Genomic DNA, 21,383 nt, shown 5'->3' with positions numbered 1-21,383 from the left:
ATTTCCATTGAGGCAAACAGATGCTTAGAAACCTCTGGAAATATTTTGGAACTCATCAAATCAAAACCAGTGCTGGCAATGCTCCTGATGTCACACTGTCTGCCACTGTACTGAAAGCACATATGGAGAAGCATGCTAAAGGCTTGGGGCTGAGATTTCACACTGCTCTCTGCAGGAACCAGGACAAGGCTATAACAGGGCCAAGGATGTGACACTTCAGGCTCATGAGGTCAATATCTATGCTGTGACTGGCGTTGTAACTGTGATGACAGCAGAAGATGGTTCTAATTTACTGTAGGGCACAGCCCTGTGAAAATATGGTTGGTGGAGGGATTCAGAGTGGGTTATGCCACCATCATTCTCCCCCAAGCGCCAAAGCCAGGGCTCCCAGGAGTTCAATGCACAGTGCTAGAACCGGAGATCCTGCTGGGCAGCTCCCAGAAGCTTTTGTATCCTCTTGAGTGCTCTAATTAAAACCTGAGCCACCTTCCCTCAGAGAAGAGATTCACACAGAGTAACAGCCTCAGTGCAACAAGCTTGTAAATCATTGACTATATCGTAGTGCTTAAGGCTACATAGTAAATACTAGGCATTGAGGGATTTCCCCAGCCCAACATCCGATTCTGTCCAAAGCTGCACAAACAGAAATCCAAGACCTTGAGTAAGAATTACTAAAACAAAGCGTGTGTGAAGTGGTGTGTTAGGGAACTGGCCTTCGCAAGGTCAGGGAGCGGGTGTGGAACACACCTTACGCAAAGTGGAGCTAAGTAAATAAAAAGGCCATGGCGCACACAAAAACACACAGAACATTGTTAATTGAGATATTTTTATGAATTACTTTGGAGGCGGTAAGGGAGAGAAATATACACAAGTAGGGTGTAGTCCGTGCTAGATTTGGGAGCCCTCTTGTATACCTAGGGATGTAGGTCTCTTGCTGTGCCTGCTGCAATGCCATAGATTTAGCAAGAGTTCTGTAGGTACAGCAGAAAGACCATGTGCATGATTAATGGTCCAAACTAGAGCTTGCAGGGGGGGAACTTTTTCCATCATGTGAAAATTTTCAGGAGTTCTAAAATTTCCCATTCTGCACTGGAACAAAAGCGAGACCTTTCAACGATTTTCATCAATAAAGGATAGCGGGCACACATGCCCCAGGGTAGCTAACAGCCTGCTGGTCTGGGTACCCACGCGAGTTTGTAGTCCCACTCTGCCTGATCCAGAGTAAGGATCTGAACCCTTATTTCCTACAGCCCAGGTGAATATCTTGGTTATTGTGTGGGGGGGGGAGCAGTGATTTCTCTCTCTCTCTCTCATTCTACTTTGTATAAATTTAAATAATCATGGGGCCAGAAGAGGTGAGGCAGAGACTGACTCCTTAACCCCTGGGCTAAGGCACTCCCCTGTGTTGTGCGTGAGTCAGGGGCACCGGAACCTCTGTAGAAGTTGGGGGGGCCACCAGCACCAGAACCGAGGGGACCAAGAGGCCATGTCCCCCACTTTTTAACATGGGCAAAGTTTTGAGGGCCGGGGCCAGCATTGCCCCCCAAACTGCAAGCCTTGGGCAGATGTGGTGCTGCGGGGTATTTGCAGGGGCTATCGCCAACTCAAAATTTTCCTTAGCACCCCCTACATAGCTGCTGCCGCTCTCCAACCTCTGCTCTCTTACCACTGCCCAGCTGCCGCTCTCTGGTGCACCTGGGCCGTGCCCCTGGCCAGGCTAAAAGCTAGAGCCAGGCAGTGGTAACAGCCGCCCAGAGAGCCCAGGCCATTGTTGGACCCTCCATCTGCCCTGGGTGGGGGTGGGGAGGCGGGGGGCCTGAGAGCGGCCCCTGGCCCGTGCTGCCCAGAGCAGGTTGAGGTTCCAGGGCTCTCCACAGTGGCCTGGGCTTCCTGGGTGACTCTTACCATTACCCAACTCCAGCTTCTGGCCTGGCCAGGGGCAGGGCCTTGGAGGGAAGAGGTTCATCCTGCTGTGAAGCGCAGCCTCTGCTGACACCACTTCATGACAGATCGAGGCTTGCAGTTGTTGGGGGGCAATGCTACCCCCTTGCCCTCCAAACTATGCCCATGTTAAAAAGTGGGGGGGCCATGGCCCTCCTACTTTTAAAAGGGGGGGGGTAGGACCCCTCTGCACACACACACACACACACCCAGTTCCAGTGCCCCGGGCATGAGTCAGGTTGAAGTCCCTGCTCCAGTGACTATTTAGCATACACAAAGTGGAACAGTTCCAACAGGAGAGATTGGGAGAAATCCCCAAGCTGTAGAATAACTACTAGACTGGTGGTCAACTGGGATGTGGAAGAACTGGGTTCAAGTCAATGATCAACTACATTTTTGTGAAATCCAGTACGTTCTCACTTTTGACAAACTGATATTTCCCAGGGACTAAGCATTTTGTCAAAAAATTCATAGATTTCAAGGCCAGAATGTACCACTGTGATCATCTGGTCTGGCCTTCTGCAGAACACAGGCCACCATACTCATTTTGCATGGATCAAATATACATGTATAGCATTTTGTTCCCTATTGACCTGGACCACGTTCTAATTTGTGACTTAGACACAAAAGCCTCTGTGTCCATTTACACCAGTCCACACCCGAGACTCGTTCATATAGCTGTATCATGACCTACCAGACGGCATTGGTTTTGTGACAGCCATCCCACACAATCTGGAAGTAAGCTGGGTGTTAATATCCTTTCTCCTATTACCTAGAAGATAAAGTTAGAAGGGAACTCCTGGGTCTTCTAGTCTGGGATTCTCAAAACCTGATACATATACCACTGGTGGTACGTGAGTTTGATGTTCCATCAATGCCCTTCACAACCATTTTTTGCAAGGTGGTAGGTGAGCCAATAGTTTGGGAATCTGTCTAGTGCTTTATTTTCTCCCTGCATGACGTCAGGATTGTCCTCCACACTAATCTCCCAAATGCAGTAAAGTTTTATTGTACTAGTTATCAGCCATCAGCAACAACTGAACCAAAGTAGACAACATTAATTTAACCTTGTTGCTGTTGCGTTCTGCTGAAGCTTGTGTGCTGGGGTCACAATGCTGAAGCTGAGACATCCCTAAACCTCAGGTACTGAAAAGTAACAAAGGTCAAATTTTTTTGCTTCAGAACATAGGTGGGACATTTTAAGACTGGCAACCATCAAGTCCTGGGCCTCTTGCCCTCCCCTTCTTCCAAGCAGGAGGATTCTGCTGCCCTCCCGTTGCAGATAAGCAGCTCTTACCCTTCTCCCCTATTGCTAGTAGTGACCTGCCCCTACCCTCTTGCCCTTGCTAAAAAGGCACCTCTAATATCACAGTAGCTATTTGATTTCCAGCACACATCTCATCCCTACCAACCAGCTATTCATGGGAAGGTAATGCAGGTCTCTTTTCCTCCTCCATCCCCACCAGCCAATTCTTGGCAGAATTTTCCACATCTCCAAGGGGTGTTTTTCAGTCCTTGTGCCACTGCCAGTCATGCACAAGTCACCATTCTGCATTTCAGATGTCAGAATGCCACCAATTTTGGTTCCAACTATTCCTTCGGCTAAGAATATTGCTAAGGAAAGGACTTTGTTTTGAGACTCAAGACACTGCTTGGGTTAGCTTTCTGTATCATATTAAAAACAGGAAGAGAGGCCAATCTGTTCTGGGAGATAAAGATACGTGTATCTCACTGGAATTGTAAGATCATACATTGTGGACTGATTGTGTTGCTAGTCTATCTTCGTTATTTGAAAACTAGTCCGTGGAAATAGTTTGTTTCTTCATGTTTAGCAAAAATAGCAATTGTAGAGTTACTACCAAAAGTGAGTTTTAACAGAGATGGAAATTTAGGGTAGATGCTTGTGATTAATAAATGTCACACATAGGACTGGTTGGTAAGGGGATTTGCTGCCTCTTTCCATTAGGTCACTGTTTTAGATCTTTCCCAGTTCAGAAGTGTCCAGTAGTTGTTAACTCAGTTGGCTCTTTGGAGGCCTATGTGAAATGTGATGATAATTCCAATCCAGCTCCCAGAAGAGTAAAAATCCCACCACAATTATATCCCACTAATTGGCCATGCTAGCTGGTAGTCTCAGAAGAGAGGCCAAAAGCAGCTGCATGCTACTGGAAACCAGACTATTTTCACCCCTTCAGTGGTGCCTCCTGGTCAGTGTTAAGGTGTCTTCGAAAAGCAGTTTGGAGAAGTCTGTAGTGCTTCTGCTCTTGTTGAACCTCTTCTGTGGATAAATAAATACAGAACCTCAGTCTGCAGGTGAGTGCAATATCTTTCATTAGCACTAAAGGCACATTTTAAAAAGAGATTAAGCACCCCAACTACATTGGGAAGCTAGTCCTTGCTTATGATCAGCAAATATAAAATGCATCCAGAAGGATTTGTATTACTCCCACTCAGCAGAGCAAGTGGAATTCAAGCAAAGGAGATATCTGTATTACAACAAATAGCAGATTACTAGTGTGGATGTAGCAGACAATTCCTTGCATCATTCTGTAGACAAACTGAATAGGGGCACTCCCTTCTCTGAGCTCCTTGAAATCAGTGACAGACCCATCCAGTTTACCAAAACTGGGGGAGGTATCGGTATAGCTTACGGTCAAATTCCATATGCATGCACCTGACTTATTGGGAGTCCGTTACTACAGCATCTGGGCATTGTATAACAAACTATACTATGCACTGCCCTCAGTGCCCAGTGTAGAACAATTTATCCTATATCATCCCTTCCCTCTGCTGACAGAAAACCTGCCTGACTGCAGGATCAATAACCAGGCAAGTTATGGCCTAGTAAATTGTATGTGGTGTGGGGCCATGACAAGCATCAAACCTAGGCTCTGATGGAGAAGAAGCCAATTCCACAAATGAAGGCCAGCTGCTGGGAATGCCGAATCCCCAAGAGTTCAGATTGACATAGTAGATCTCAGTTGAGAGCAGAGGGAGAGGTGAGTGCTAAGGTAACTCACTCTGAGACCATAGCCTCTTAAACCGCAGTCATATCTATCTCTTGTTTGAACCAATATTTATTTAAGTCTGAATAATGATTTTTATATGGAGTCTTGATGTTGCAACAACTCCCACGTTACTCAGTTGGATTCCCCACGTCTGGTTAATATATAACAAGCCAAATTTGTAAATTCATTTGTTTCAAAACAGAGTAGAACTGAGAACGCCTTGATACTTTATTTAATGTCAATAGCCCATAGGTATGTATTAAATATCTTTAAAGGAAGAAGGCTGGTGCTTAGTGGAAGCACACTTATTTTGAGAGCAGGCTTTTTGTTGGACTAAAGCTACGTCAGATTTATTTTCTAGTGATGTGTCTTCTAATAATAATATTAATAATTGTATTACTCCTGCACTCAAGGTAAAATGCAAAGAAAACAGAATTAAACCATTACATTGCAAAGTACAACAAACAAAAGCCAGATAAAAAGAGAGCCCAATCCTAGAGTTAATCCATCAGTCCCCCAGCCTACAGACTGGATGTGTCCCAAAATAACTTGCGGGGCTTTTGAAATATCACAGATGGACATTGCCAGTGATATTTGACACTGATATAATGCCTTTTGTCCTGAAGGGTCCCTGAGTACTTCACAAGGTATGGGCCCAAGTCTCCACTCCTTTGCACATGTTTTATGTCCACATAACACCACAGAAGTTTATGGAAAGTCAAGCATCAGATATGTACAATCGTAATATTCAGCCACTTCTGAAGTGGGGGAAAGGGGGAAAATGTTGGCTAAGGATACTAGAGCAAGCAGCTCTTACAAATGCCTTGGGATACTTAGGATGATATTTTAAAAGCTGCTTAAGAGATTTAGAGACAACTCTTTGATATCAGCCGGGGAGTTGTGTGTCCAGATTCTCTAGGAAGAGTTAAAAACCTCAGAATTAGTGCCTATGCAGACCTAACTAGACCCTAGTTTTTAAGGTCTCAGCCAAGACCAATGGGAACATAATGTATGTGTCTCAGAAGGATGAAAAGCAGAGCTATCCCCCTCTCAGCCTGTGACAATCTCTTGGATTTGGTGATCCTCTGGCCTTTATCTAGTCTGCTCTAGAACACCTCTAAGTGATGTTTTTAATCCAGTGACTTCCTCCTTGACAAGTTGTTCTAAATGATCTCACTGTTAGAAAGGGTTTCTAAATGTGTAACTTTAATGGGCCTTCTAGCTACAGGTTGTTGGTTGTTAGTTAGTTTATCATTAAAGATGATAAATCTCATCTGGGTAACATATGAACCATCGAAGCTTTTGTCCGGAATGAAAGTTGGATCCACCTCACCCTTCACTCAGTATGACATTCTGGGGTGCAATTCAGACCAGTGAGGGGGTATGTCACCATCTGCCCTGCATCCTGGAGTGCCTTGCAATGCTTTGCTGCTGGGGCTCCCAACCTGGGCTCCTCCCAAACAGCATGCAGGTCACACCCTGAGGGTTTGTGTTCAGCCACAGCCCTGATCCAGCAATTCTGCCCCAGCAGCCTGTCAGCAAACACCAGCCGCACTCTGGCTTCCAAAAGCCTTGGTTATTGCATGCAGGGTGACCCAAACACACTCCCAATACTGAATTTCCACCCCAAAACATGTGTTCTGCACTGTCCACCCCACTCAGACTGTCCGGATATATTATGTTCATTGCCCCTCTAAGGGGTTCAAGATACAATAGTTTGCTAAATGGAGTTACCCAGACAGTTCACAACACTGGATTAGTTTTGATTAAAGAATAAAATGAGTTTATTTAACTCCAAAGAGATAGGTTTTAAGTGAGTACACGTATTAAGGCATTAAAGTCAGAAGTGATTACAAGAAAAATGAAGATAAAAGGCTTCCTAGTACTAAACTTAACAAACTAGACTAGGTTCAAAGTGAAATTCTTACCACAGGTTTTCACTAGCATTTCTGAACAAGTTTCAGGTATGGATCTTCTCCCAAGGTCCAACAGCTGTTTCTTTTGTCATATTAGTTGAAAACAGAGAAATGGACAGGAAGAGATAACTTGGGGTGTTTTCGCCCCTCACTTTTATAGTTCAGTCTCCCTTTGAAATGCATTTTCCTGAGCGTGACACCTAAATAAAGTTCCTTCCAGCCAAGAGCAAGGAGACATGGAGTCTGGTGGAGGAAGTTCCATGCTGTTTCTTTTCACCTGTGTATGCCCAAAAGCAGATTTGCCTTATCTCTTGCCTTCCCGCTCCCTTCCATGTCAAAGAATGGCCACTTGATAGATGATTAGCTTTGATGACACCTGGCTAAGGGTGTCAACTTGTCCTTTGTATTTGAGAAACAGATTCATGCATTTACCAGATTTGTCTAGTAAATATACTTCTGTCATGATTTTGGCTTATGTTCATAACTGTACATATAATGTTGCTACATACATTTCAACATGGTATTGTTGACCAGCAAGTTATTAGTTTTCAAAAGATGCCTTACAAGGCTTATTTTGTACAAAGATTATTACATTAGGGTATGAATACAGAGGTGTGTTCTGTCGCACTCAGGCATGAAAAAGTTTGGCTAACTTAAGATAATGTTGCACTCCGTTAGAGTGTATGGATGAGCTGTGGCATTCAAACTATCTACAAGGCTGCCATTTAAGTTGCTCTCCAACCACAGCCCCTCCACAAAAGCTTGTGGCAACTATGACATCTGTCAGCAAGGACACTTTCAAAGTAGGCATAGTTTTGTGAGGAAAGCTTCAGAGGTGACGGAGTAATTTCCCTCCAGACCACACAGTCCAACCACAACCATTACTGCAGTCTCAGGCAGACAACAGACTTAGGAACACCCCCCCCAACACACACACACAACAAATTTGTGCACCATGAATTGAATGTCTGTGCTAATTATACATGTGTGGTTATTTCCTTTTGGGTTACTAAAACCTATTTGTAACAGCTTTTATGGCTTTAGCGCTGCGCTAAGCCGAACCTCAAGAAAGTTACACAAATAGAAACAGCTGAGCTAGACTCCACTCTCTAAACAGCTAGACTCCACTCTCTAAACACATTCTAAATAGAGGAAAGAGTTGCATCACTCGTGATTAACCATGCTCTCGAGTCACAAGTGCTATTACAAATGTTATTTCAGCCTCAATTATTAAAACCTATTAGCCTAACATACATAGCTAGCATAGTAAATTATTGCACAATGAGCAATGCCTTATCTCAGAAAAAGATATATTGGAATTGGAAAAAGTTCAGAAAAGGGCAACAAAAATTATTTGGGGTATGGAACAGTTTCTATATGAGGCGACATTAATAAGAGTGGGACTTTTCAGCTTGGAAAAGAGATGACTAAGGGAGGGTATGGTAGAGACCTATAAGTCATGACTGGTATGGAGAAAGTACAGTAACTCCTCACTTAAAGTTATCCTGGTCAAAACGTTGTTTTGTTGCTGATCAATTAGGGAACGTGCTTGTTTAAAGTTGTGCAATGCTCCCTTCTAACATCGTTTAGCAGCCGCCTGCTTTGTCCACTGCTTGCAGGAAGAGCAGCCCGTTGCAGCTAGTTGGTGGGGGCTTGAACCAGGGTGGACCAACAGCCCCCCTATCAGCCCCCCGCTCCCCTAAGTTCCTGGTACAGCAGCTGCCCCTCCCTCCACTGCCATGTGCTGCTCCTGCCCTCTGCCTTGGAGCTGCTACCTGAGACTCCTGTTTGCTGTACGGGGGGCGGGGAGGGGAGGAAGAGGAGGGCTGTCAGGGTGTCCCCCTTCCCCCCTGCTCCTGCACCCTGCATATTCCATCTTCCATAGAGCAGGGGGGACACACGACAGGGCTCAGGACAGAGGGAGCTTGCTGGCAGCAGCTGCGTCTCAGCAAGCTGATATAATTAACAAGGCAGTGTACTTAAAGGGGAAATGCGCATCTCTCACTCTCACACACATGGTATGTGTCTCTGTCTCTGTCTGCGATGCTGTCTCCCCTCCTCCATTCCTGCTGCCTTGTAGAGTGTGAGTGTTAACCCCTGAGGGCTCAGCCAATTGCTAGTTCATCATTTAGCAGTAAGGCATTCCCTGGTAAATATCCCACCCTCTGACTCCTTCACCTCAACCAAGCTTCACAATCATCATCACTGTGTACCAATATTAAATTGTTTGTTTAAATCTTATACTCTGTGTGTGTGTGTGTATAGATATAGATATATATAGTCTTTTGTCTGGTGAAAAAAAAATTCCTTGGAACCTAACCCCCTCATTTACATTAATTCTTATGGGGAAATTGGATTAGCTTAACATCATTTTGCTTAAAGTCGCATTTTTCAGGAACATAACTACAACGTTAAGTGAGGAGTTACAGTACTGTATCTAATCTGTGTATAAACATAGAAACCAGTGTCTCATGCATTTGCACTACTGCTATGAGCCAGGTTAGATAACAGTGGTTAATTACTAGTGGCTGGTTTAGGTTAATTTTCCCACTGTTGCTACTGCTGGTGGAGCTGCATCAGTGGCACTGCAATGTTGAAATTGTGATAAATATGCTAGTCAAGGACTTGGGCTGTCAGTCTGGCACTTTTCAACAGTAATACGTTTAAATTAAATTTGTGCAATGCTCCCTTCTAACATCGTTTGGCAGCCACCTGCTTTGTCCACTGCTTGCAGGAAGAGCAGCCCTTACTGTAAATAAGGAAGCATTACTTACTACTTCTCAAAACACATGAACTAAGGGTCACCAAATGAAATTAATAGACAGCAGGTTTAAAACAAACCAAAGGAAGTATTTCTTCACACAGCACACAGTCAACCTGTGGAACTCTTTGCCAGAAGATATTGTGAAAGCCAAGACTATAACAGGGTTCAAAAAAGAACTACATAAATTAATGGAGGATAGGTCCATCGATGGCTATTAGACAGGATGGGCAGGGATGTCCCTAGCCTCTGTTTGCCAGAAGCTGAGAATGGGCAACAGGAGATGGATCACTTGATGATTACATGTTCTGTTCATTCCATCTGAAACATCTGGCATTGGCCAGTGTCAGAAGACAGGATACTGGGCTAGATGGACCTTTGGCCTGACCCAGTATGGCCATTCTTATTTTCTTATGGGGAGAAGAAAATTGATTATATGGTAAACCAAATCATTCTAGGATTAGCCTATGAGCTACTTCATCATATAGTTTGAATGCGCACAGGACAACAGACTTTGAAGCAAGTGTTACAGAAATAGGTCTGGCAATTTTAGTGGGGGGGGCAGTGAGGTCTTTTTATCTAATAGACATGGCTACCAGAAACTGGAGGAGGAAGGGGAAGTACTAATGTTTTTCTTTTCATTGCCAACTGGATTAGTTAGGTATGTACTAGTTTGTCCAAATACAGAGCTTTCTCCCTCCCCCAGCAGTCTGTTTGTTTAGTAAGTATTAAAATGAAACCCAACAGGATTTACTACTTGTTAACAAGAAATGCCTGAACATGGGCAGGAGAGTTTTAACGAGTTTGGCTGTTGTATTTTCCAAGCATCTGCACATGGAAGTATCTTAATGTTATCAAGTCCTTAGGCAATGTACACACCCCTCAGAGTTTCATATATTTTACTTTAAAATCAGCATCAGCTGCCTCTGAAATATTATTGACAGACATGAATAAGTCTTGGGAGAGGTGCAACATACAACTCTAACAAGTGACAGATGTCTCATCTGGGCCCTTCCCACCACCACCTCTGTAAGCATACTTCCTCCCCACCAGCACAGATGTTGCCAATGGGAGCATGCTCCTTACCACGCACATAGATTGCATGCAAGGGCTGGTTTTGGACGCTCTTTCTTACTGTGGGTTTGTGAGATTGTTGGCAGAAGCTTTTCACCACAGAGTACATATGCCACTGGCAGCCATTAGCCCAGTGTATGGCTACAGCAGAAAAAGCAAAGAGGGAATCGCTACAAACAAAATGAAATAATGTTCTTTCTGTTCAAGGCATAGTTTAGGCTCCCATGAGCACTTATCACTGATTGTTTTCTGGTCACCTTTTCATCATAAAGAATGGATATCAATAAACTAGAAAACTAGTATTTGATGCATGTCCTTAGCTAAAAAATACTCCCCTCCCACAAGTGGTTGCGTGTGTGTCAGTTGTCCAGAGGTTATTGCCTTCCACCTCACCCACGGCTGCATTCCAGTGATAAAGTAATTCCTGTATGTATTTTGGACCAAATTCTTAAGTTTTTACTCAGACAACTCTGTTGAAATGAATGTGAATTCTGCCTGAGTAAGCATCCCTAAGTTCTACTTGCACCTCTGCCACTGACTTGTCTTGTGATGTTAGGAAAATCATTGACCTCGGTTTCCTGTAATACTTACAAACACCAGCTAATGAACCCTCACAACACAGCTGTAGGTAGCATACTCAGAGCTCCTCAGATAAATGGTGGTATATAGAGACATAGGTGCTGGAGATTCTGCTGCACCCCCTGCTTGAAGTGGTTTCCATTATATACAGGGTGTAGAGTTTGGTTCAATGGCTCTCAGCACTCCTACTATAAAAATTGTTCCAGCACCCTGTATAGAGGTGCAAAGGTGGCTTGTTCCTTTATTGCTCTTTTATGACAAGAGAAGATATTAAGTCTTAGGCAATTTTAACATTCCTTCCCACTCCACTTGAGGGCTAGGAAAGCTGCCACTGATTTCAGCTGATTATGATGTCACCATCCTAACACGGCAAATACTGCCTGTCTTTCAAGAAAAAGAAGTCAGAGCATGATATTTCTTATATTTCCAATGTAAAAAACGAATAGATTTAAAAAAAACCAAATCTTTAAAGCAATGTACACAGAAACCAATTTTCCTCTGGAGTTCACTTTTCAGTACAGGTCAAATGTGTGAAGTTTGTCATCTCTGTGTGACTCAACTCCAACTGAATAAGACTGTTAATTAGCCTGCATCTTTCCAGAAGAGCTTGAGCTAAAGGAACTCCTGGTTACCATGAGCCAATCTGTCCTGCGCAGCAGTAGCTCCCACAGTGCTCACTGCAGTGGACAGATGACACTTCCACCCCCGAGCTTAACATCCCAGGACATACTAAGTCCATTAAACACTAGCTACTGAATGGTGTAATAATGTTATATTAAATTCCCAGGTGCTAAACCAAACCTAAAATAAGGTGACCTCAGCTTGGCCCCAGCCCCCCTCTTCTGCTTGTCCAGCTGTACTCAGAGCTTATCACAAGAACACCTCTAGCTATGCCCCCCCTTTGCCTTCCTCTCCAGTGACTGCCCAGCTCTGCTAAGGCTTAATATCCCCCCCCCCGAGAATCCTGTTGTTTGGGAGGTGGATGCTGAGCACAGCAGGGGAGCGTCCCCGTGCTAGGCGGGTGAGAGAGATATGGCGGGCACAGCTGGAGGGGGAGGGGTGGTGAGTGGGCACAGCTGGGAGATGGAGGCACGGGGGGGTGGAGCCTGATCGTACAGTGAGGGGGAGCTAAGCCCCGAGAAGGGGCTGAGGGGCGGAGCTCGGAGGGGAGGGGAGGGGGCTGGAGGCTGAGCGCGGGAAGGTGGGGCTGACCTTCGGGGGTGAATCACCTTGCTCTGTCTCCCCCCTCTCGCCACATCATTGTGAGGCGCGCGCGAGCCGCACCGATCGCCGGGGCAACCGGGAGCAGCCAATCGGCTGCTCGTATGCCCCTCACAAAAGCCTGCGTTGCGGCAGCTGGCGCCGCTGCTTCCTTTCTGTGCCAATCAGGAGGCGGCTGTTGCCCGAGCCCGCACGACTGGGGCGGGTCGAGAGCCAATCAGAAAGGGCGGCGGGGGGGTGAGGGGGAGGGGGGCGAAGGGGGTGTGAGCGAGGTGAGCGGGTCCGCGTGTCAGCAGCTATAAGAACGGGAAGCAGGCGCGCGCCTCTCGCATTCCGGCTGCGGGCATCGAGTCGAGCGCGCGCAGCTCCCCCCACCGATTTGCTTCACCCGCCCGCGCTATGAAGACCAAGTTCTGTAACGGCGAGACCGAGCCCTCCCCGCTGGGGCTGCTGCTCGGCTGCGGCGCCGGCCCCGGGGTGGTCCTGCCCGCCGCGGGGCAGCCGCCGTCGCCGCCCACTCACCCCGAGGCCGAGGGCAAGGAGCTGGCGGGGGTGCGGGCGCCGCAGCACCAGCCACCGGCCACGTTGCCGCCACCTGAGGAGGAGCCCGACTCCCGCACCCGCCGCAAGGCGTATCTGTGGTGCAAGGAGTTCCTGCCCGGGGCCTGGCGGGGGCTGCGGGAGGAGCAGCTGCGCATCAGCCCCATCAGGTCCGTGCTTTCTCGGGGGCGGGGCAGGGAGCCCTCGGGCGGGGGCAGCGGGAAAGGGCCAGGGGAGGGCGGGCACTATGGAGATGGGGCGGGGGGCGGGCGCTCTGCGCCTGAGGGGGCGGGGAGCTAGTGGTTCTACCCCCCCCTCCCCCGGGCCGGGTGATGGGCGCTGTGGGGCTGAGGGGGCGGGGACCTTCTCCCACCTGCATTCGCCTCCTGGCCTGGGCACTGTGGGGGGTGAGGGGCGCCCCCCTCACTGCTTGTTGGAGGTGGGTATGGGGAGCGGGGAGCAGACAGGCTGGCTGAGCTCCTCAGCTGGATTCTTCCTCCTCTCCCCCTCGCCAAGACGACCAGCTGCAAGGTCAGTGCGGCCAACCCACCTAGAGCCCCGAGGGGGCGGGGCAGGGCAGGGAGGACCTACTTCCCTCTGCATCCTCCAAAGCCCAGGCGGTAGAGGGGGCTGGGCAGCAGAAATCAGTTGAAATTCAGTACTTAAGTCAGGGTAGCGAATCCAGAACCAAAGGAAAGGGGGGTCGGCACCGCTACATCTGTGGCTCTCCTCTGAGCCAAGAGGAGGTGCTCTGGGTGGTTACCAAAATATGCTTGATTCGTGGCTCACCAGAGCATTTGTGGGAGCCTCCTGCACTGCTTATACAATTGCCTAAAAATGCTTCCACTCTACTTAGAACAATTTGAGTGTTTCAAACTTGTTCCTTGGTTTTTTTGTCTCAGTGACTTTTTTCAGTGTCCAAAATTTCGTTTTCTTTTCATCCTGTAAATTGAAAGTGGTAGTGCAAATCCCAGCATTGTGAGTCATCTTTATGTTTCTGTAGTGCTGTGATTCAGCATGTCAGCTGGTTACTATGGAGTAACCAGGTTTGTATGGCCTGGATATGAAAATGGGGGCGTTAGAGTGGGGATTCTTTGGTCAGCAATTGTATGTAATGTGTTTTGGAATTGCCCTCTAACAGTGAAGGAGAGCAGTATCCATTTTTACATGAGTCTTAAATACTTCCAAATGCCCAAGTACCTCTGACCATTACTGTGGTTTAAGGGTTTGCATTTTTAAAAGCCACTACGTGAAAGGGATTTGTGAGTTCAAAATTATTTGCCCAACAAGTTTAAAATATTTTAGAGAATTAAACAGTACTAGATTTCAAGTTAATTAAGATCCTAACTGACCTTCAGGAGCTACACTTGTACTTGAGTCCCCCTGGCACTTTTTGTGGCTCTAAAACACGTTCCATTTTAAATGCTTGTCCATATACAGAGCACTGATTATTCAAGTTAAATGGTGGAAATGACTAGACAGAGCTGATAGCATACAAAGTAAAATGAAGACTCTCTTCTTGAATTTCTGAGTTACACTAAACTAAGATGGTGTCTGATTTTTTTTACTCTTTATGCAGATATGATCTGAGTTGGATGTTTTCTATAATTATTTAAACATTAAAGGATCACAGTCATTGTGCTTTCCTGATATTCTAACTTTACCTGTCCAAATGGCTGCAAATAGTCACCAGAGTGACATTATCCAAAAGTCCTTTAATTTCCAGTTAATAATCTTCCAACTGTGTTGGGATACTTATTATTTTACTCTCATCTACCCACTCCTGTTGTTCTCCTCTTTGTCAACTTGCTTCACTGACTGAGGCTAAACATTTCCATTTTGCCTCAGACTGTGGTGCTCTCTCCTGCATTTCTTGGAAGGTTTCCCTTTTGCCTTTGAGACAAATTATCCCAACCATTTTGCACTGGCAGCTTTCCTCAGGAAGGAGGCTGAGACAAAAAATACCTTAAATTGTTGCATTTTTCTGGCCAGCAGTTGCACTCTACTGCCATAGAACCTCTTGGACTCCATTTCCCTCTTACGGAGAACATAGCCCTGATTCAGTGAGTCTTGGATTAACAAAATTGGGTATTCCTGTTAATGGCCGTTTATGGGAAAACTGCTCTATTGACACAGTGCATCCAAGAGGCTCTGAGCACCATCATTGCCAGGAGGTGTTGGAGATGGATCGGTCATGTGCTTCAAATGGAAACTGATTCCATCACCAGAGCAGCAGTAAGATGGGCACCTAAAGGCAAGCGAAAATGAGGTTGCCCGAAAACAACATGGCAAAGAGCTGTGGAAGCCGAACTGAAAAACCTGGGGCACAGCTGGGAAATTATTGAAAGACTTGCCAGAAACAGACAGGAGTGGAGGAGCTTTGACACCCCTACACGCCAGAGGTGTAATAGGACCATGATGATGAAGGAAAACTGCTACCAGTTTAGATGGTAGTGCCTGATGTCAGGGAGGGTCAAAATATTGTAACTTGATAGCAGAGTGAATGACATTACTCTGGCCAATTGCACAGCTATTCAGAACAAAGTTGTATGTGAAAATGACAATCGTGCCATTTTTGCTATGTTTTGGAAAACTGAGCAGAGACATTGGAGATGTTGCCTCTAAACCTTATTGTGATGGGTTGGATCACAGAAACCCCCTTGGGGCTGCCAACTGATGTGCCAAGACTACTACTGCCCCTTCTTTCCCTGCCGGCTTGGGACTCCAGAGCCCTGCCTAGTTGTGCCAGACTCACTTACTGGTCACAAACACAGACCCAAGTCTGAACCACATCCCACAAACTGCAAGCTTAACTGAAGGCAGCTTAAAGAAGTCTTTAACACTTAGATGTCCAACTCCCAATGGGGTTCAAACCCCAAATAAATCTATTTTACCCTGTATAAAGCTTATGCAGGCTAAACTCATAAATTGTTCGCCCTCTATAACACTGTTTGCCTCCCACCCTCTGGTATTAATGCATCGCCTGAGTTAAATAGGAAGTAAAAAGTGATTTTATTAAATACAGAAAGTAGGATTTAAGTGGTTTCAAGTAGTAACAGACAGAACAAAGTGAATTACCAAGCAAAATAAAATAAAACATGCATGTCTATATCTAATGCATTAAAACTGAATACAGATAAAACCTCACCCTCAGAGGTGATCCAGTAAGCTTCCTTTTACAGACTAGTCTCCTAGTCTGGGTCCAGCACTCTCACACCCTGTGGTTACTGTCCTTTGTTCCAGTTTCCTTCGGGTATCCTTTGGAGGTGGAGAGGCTATCTCTTGAGCCAGCTGAAGACAATGGAGAGATCTCTCAAAGGTTTAAATAGACTTTCTCTTGTGGGTGAATACCCCTCCCTCCCCCTGTGTAGAATTCCAGCTACAAGATGGAGTTTTGGAGTCACATGGGCAAGTCGCATGTCCATGCATGACTCAGAACTTACAGGTAGCAACCATGGTTCACATGCTACCTTGAATGTCCTCATGTAGACTACTTATGTGGATTGGAGCCTTCCAAGATCCATTGTACCCTTGATTGGGTACTTAACTTGCAAATTTCTTCCTAAAGAAGCTGACCAAATGCCGTACTAAGGCTATTTAAAATCAAACAAGGATACAGCCAATATTCATAACTTTGAATACAATAATAACACGTACATATACATAGGATGAATAGCTTCAGTAGATCATAACCTTTACAGAGATGTTACATGGCATATGTAGCCTAAAACATTCCAGTTATGTCATATACATTCATAAGCATATTTTCATAAAGCCTTATGGGGTGGGATGCCACACTTATGAATAACCCTTTCATCTTTGGTATTGGCCTTCAACTAGTGGTAGTACTCTACTTCTCTTGCAAAGAAAGTGTTACTTTCTTTTCCCATCTGTGGCCTTTAATCAGCAGCAGGGATGGTGTATGCCAACCTTTACTGAGTAGAGTAGCACACCATAGTGATATTAGACATCTCTCTACATGCCGACAAAGGGGAGTTCCTGTTTGAAGTGCCAAATCATATGGTACCACAGAAGCAGATTAATTGAATCTTGTTGCCTTTTCACATACTTTTTTTCCATAGTTACATTGGTATTGTATTCAGAAACTGTATTTACAGCTTCAAGTGACTTGTCATGAGGAAAGCCTTTATTGGTCTCCTGTATGATGTGCCATGATTACATCTTTCAGAGATGAAGTGCATGAAACTATTGCCCTTGCAAAGCATAATCAAGTTCAAGCTAAATGGAATAGCACAAGGATTCCTGAACCTTGATACAGTGTCATCAGTAGAGCACCAGACGAATACACTTCAAAATCAGTCCTTCACATAGGAATTGTCCATCACGCTGGTTTTGTATTGTTGTACAATTATTTTTAAAGGACTGTTTATCCTAAGACTAATAAACTATCCCATTCTCAAGGGCTTTACAAGGGAAGTAAACATTAACAGTTTGATGTTCTATGTTAAATGCTATTTGGAGATGTAGGTAGCCCTAGTGTTGTAGTCATGACTCTACATGGTCTATTTTTGTTCTTCATTTGATCTCCCTTATCTTTCTATTACTTTCTCCCCCCTGTTTACCTGCATGGTTATAAGTTGCCTAGTCTTTCCCCCACCGCATACTTATAGTTTCCAGACCACCTGGTCCTCTTCTTCCTTAAACATACTATCTGGATGCTTTGTACTATGTTTCCTTGGATATTCGTTTCCCACAGATGGTTCTGGTTCCAAAGGATTGCTGCTGTTTTCTCTGTATAGTTAGCAGCCCCAGTAGAAGCATACAGACTGGCTGCTTCTCAGTGGTGGTTTTTTTTTAAAAGGCATTCTTACTTCATCACAAAGGGCATAGATAGATCTCCATTGAAGCAGCTGAAAATGAGTAGCTAGTGCCATGTCAGTAGCCAGCTCTCTGCAGATAAGTTCAGGAAGTGCTGATCTACACAGCTTTTTTTTTTTTGTAGGCCTCTGACATTCAGACTCCTAGAATCCCATAGAAGGTAAACCTGAGCAATAGAATATGACAGGGTCTATCATGCTGTGCTTTTCCCAAACCTCTGAGTTTTTGGGCATCTGAAAGAGCTGCAGCTTTTTGTAAAGTGGTGAGATCATGGCATGACATACCAAGTATTGCTTTAACTTAATTGGTGTAATACAGTGCAAATTTTAAGGGTCATAATGAAGTATAAAATGTAGTTTTAGCCTACTGCTTTATCCTGGTCACTTTTGGAAAGATAAGCCCATATTACCACCGTCCCTGTCCACTCTTAACAGTTATACTTCCATCAGTATTACACTATTTTTTTCTTTGCTGTGAAAGGAAATTCCAGATAATGCTGATAGGAGAGGCAGTAATGAAGACATGCTGCAGAAAAGCAATATAATAGAGACATTGTGGGGTGAGTGACTAAGCTTTTTTCCCCCAAAAAGCAAAGTGGAACTGGGAACCTTTTAAGTATTACTAAGTAATGTTCTGAAATCTGTGGGAGGCAAAATAAAGGCTACAGTAATATGTATTGCGTGCTAACCTTTTCTAAAACATTATCTGTCACCTTTAGCTGTACTTGAATATTGGTGCACTTCACTAAGTAGCTGTTCCAGGATACTGGCACAATCACTTAAAGGACTGCAGGATTTCCTAAACACCTTACCCAGCTAAAAAAATCAACCATGATTTAGCAGTTTTACCAAATGCCTGTATAAGTTCCTCTTCCTAAAGAGTGCCTCAGCCAATGTACTTGTTTAAAGCTCAGTTGTGGTCTGAAAACAAATATTGAATAATGGCAGCATGAGCTACCCAGTCTCTCAATTATTTCCTATCAGGTGTGCTCAATTTAAAAAAAAAAAAAAATTCTAATTGCTGTCCCAGCAAACTCAACCTGGGATTCTAAAGTCAAACTTTCTTTTGCTCTTTCTTTCTCTTGTGTTACCACTAGAAAAAGGTTCCACAGGCCAGATTTTGCCCTCATACCTGTGCAGGAGGGATAGCTCAGTGGTTTGAGCATTGGCCTGCTAAACCCAGGGTTGAGTTCAATCCTTGAGGGGGCCACTTAGGGAATCTGGGGCAAAAATTGGTCCTGCTAGTGAAGGCAGGGGGCTGGACTTGATGACCTTTCAAGGTCCCTTCCAGTTCTAGGAGACTGGTATATCTCCTATTATTATTATTATTATTATTATAATAAACCCACTGAAGATAACTGGGTTGCACAGATATGTGGGCAAAATCTAACTGGTCCTGCAGCTGTAACTTGGTAATCAATTCTGTTAGTCATGCTCAAGAATGAATTGAAATCACCTCTCACTAGACTGCTAGCTCTGCAGTGCTCACAGAAGTCAAAAGTAACAATGCATTAATCAGCCTGTTATGACTCTGAATATTATATGCAGGGAGCATACCTGTTGAGTATGAATGAATTAGGTTTAGATAGTCATGTTTCAGGGTAGAACTGCATTTTAAATAAGACTCATTAATCAAAGCTAAGTTGAGATAATAACCAACTTTTATGTTGCATACTGGAACTTAAATGGTTGAACCAATTTATTTCAGTGTTTAAAAACAAGGTTCTCCTGAGCCCTTCTAAGCCGTTTCAGCACATTAGAAATATTAAAAGATAAGACTACTAGCAAGTGGAGTATGTAGCAATAGCTGCCATTTTTGTAAAACACCACGGTCATAAAGACCTTTCTTTAAACTGCAGTACTTCAGACATGAAATTTTGTAATGAACATAGCTTTATGCATTACAGGTAAGAGGTGATGCACATCAGTAATCATAAATAACTGAAACCTATGAAAATCCTGCAGTTGAGTGGCATCAGTGTTCTTTTCTTTCCCTCTCAATCTTTTGTTGCTGCCTTATGAATAATTTACTGGGTGGGAGACAGACAGGTATGGCTGTCTTCAAGGTAATCAGATCACTGATTTACATATTAGAAACAAGTAGGCAATGTAGTGGTAACGTCTTCTGTAGCACTTCGTTTAGCTTGAAATAAGTGAGCATAAATGGGGTATGATATGAGCATAAGTGTTCAATCTAATCTTTTATCTTGAAGTGATTTAAAGGAGGAGGTTCGGTTTGCTATAATAAACTTGGTCCAGATACTGGATAACCAGGCTGTTGCCAAGATAATTAAATGCTTGAAGGCTTTCAAAAGATGAACTTGTAACTGGGGTACGCAAAGCAGTATTAGTTCCAGGATAGCAAAGCAATGTGATCTTGCTGATATGGGAGAGAGAACCAGAAGTATACTGAATCTCCCCCTTGACAGATACCTGTCTAGCTATAGCTAGTTGAGGTACCATATTTTAATTTGACTAGATATTTAGCTTGAAAGTATGCTAACTTCCTGGGGATGCCTAACTCTCAACTTTTTATTTGTTCACCCAACATCTCGTAGCTCTTGTGATTACCACTGCAAGCTGACCACCATCTTCTTTTCTCAGGTTTTGCATGTTTCCCTGATGTCTTCGATCATATATTGGTATACTACCTAGCACAGTAGGATCCCAATCCTAGTTGGGATGCAAGTGGCTATGGTAATATAAACATTTAAAAATGCCAGGCTTGCTTATAGAGATGAATCCATTTGATTGTACAAGTGCCAAACTGCAGCCCCCTCAGCATCTGATAGATGCCAACTATTATCGTCCTCTTGGCACCATAACAATTGACAAACTCATCACTCTGTCGCAACCACAAGGAACAAAAATAACCTATATAGATGCTGTCCATCATTTTTAGCTGTCCCATTTATGAAGTTGAGAACCAATTCTAATATTTACAGTTTTCATCCTATTCTACCTGCCTAGCGTCATCAGCCTTCTAATTTAATTTGTTTATCTTTGCCTATAAAAGGGGCATCAGACATATTCTGCTTGCTGTTGGGCCACCAGCAGAGGAAAATATCACTCCAGATGTATTCCATTTCATTTCCCCTCAATAAAACTATTGTCACAGTTGTAGGCGGTATTTCCTCCTCTGACACTATTGGTTACTCTTTAAATACAAAAATTTACATTTAAAGATGCTATATGAAAATATTTTACTACTGGACTTCATAAGACCCAACACCTCTGCACAGTCTGTAGCTATGGTTGTAAATCTAGTCTGTTTGCAGAATGAGCTGACATGCCATCACACTAATTTGTTGTCCATGGATAGTTAAGTTAAATGAGCATTCTTTTGACCAGTCGAGCTGCACTGGAAGTTTTTGTTCAAGTAAAATTTTAAACTATTCTAGTAAAAGGGGTACAAGCTGAAAACATATTTCATTAATCTTAGTGGTTCCTTTTTGTGTGGTTTTTTAATCATATCATGCAGCACATATAGTAGAGATGTTTATTT

General features: G+C 44.3%; 1 protein-coding gene and 1 long non-coding RNA gene across 3 annotated transcripts in view; one reads left to right on the top strand and one right to left on the bottom strand.

Annotated features, from left to right (window-relative positions):
- Positions 1-835: 835 nt before the first annotated feature.
- Positions 836-12,637, bottom strand: LOC123370213. The gene is made up of 3 exons (XR_006579311.1): positions 12,492-12,637; positions 6,878-6,947; positions 836-4,219 (listed from the first exon to the last, which is right to left on the bottom strand). It is a non-coding gene; the product is annotated as an uncharacterized LOC123370213 (long non-coding RNA).
- A 165-nt stretch (positions 12,638-12,802) lies between these two features.
- The window catches only part of CHKA (choline kinase alpha), a 30,051-nt gene continuing 21,470 nt past the window's right edge, over positions 12,803-21,383 (top strand). The window contains exons 1-2 of one of the 2 annotated variants that reach the window (XM_045016547.1): positions 12,806-13,103; positions 13,185-13,210. In XM_045016547.1, the coding sequence (XP_044872482.1) occupies positions 12,900-13,103; positions 13,185-13,210 (230 nt within the window). In that variant the 5' untranslated portion in view covers positions 12,806-12,899. Of the gene's footprint in view, positions 13,211-21,383 lie in introns of both variants that reach the window. The other variant, XM_045016546.1, reaches the window with a different exon arrangement.

Source organism: Mauremys mutica, chromosome 4, assembly GCF_020497125.1.
Source record: "Mauremys mutica isolate MM-2020 ecotype Southern chromosome 4, ASM2049712v1, whole genome shotgun sequence".
Taxonomy (NCBI): Eukaryota; Metazoa; Chordata; order Testudines; family Geoemydidae; genus Mauremys; species Mauremys mutica.
This window is presented reverse-complemented; position numbering and strand designations above follow the sequence as displayed.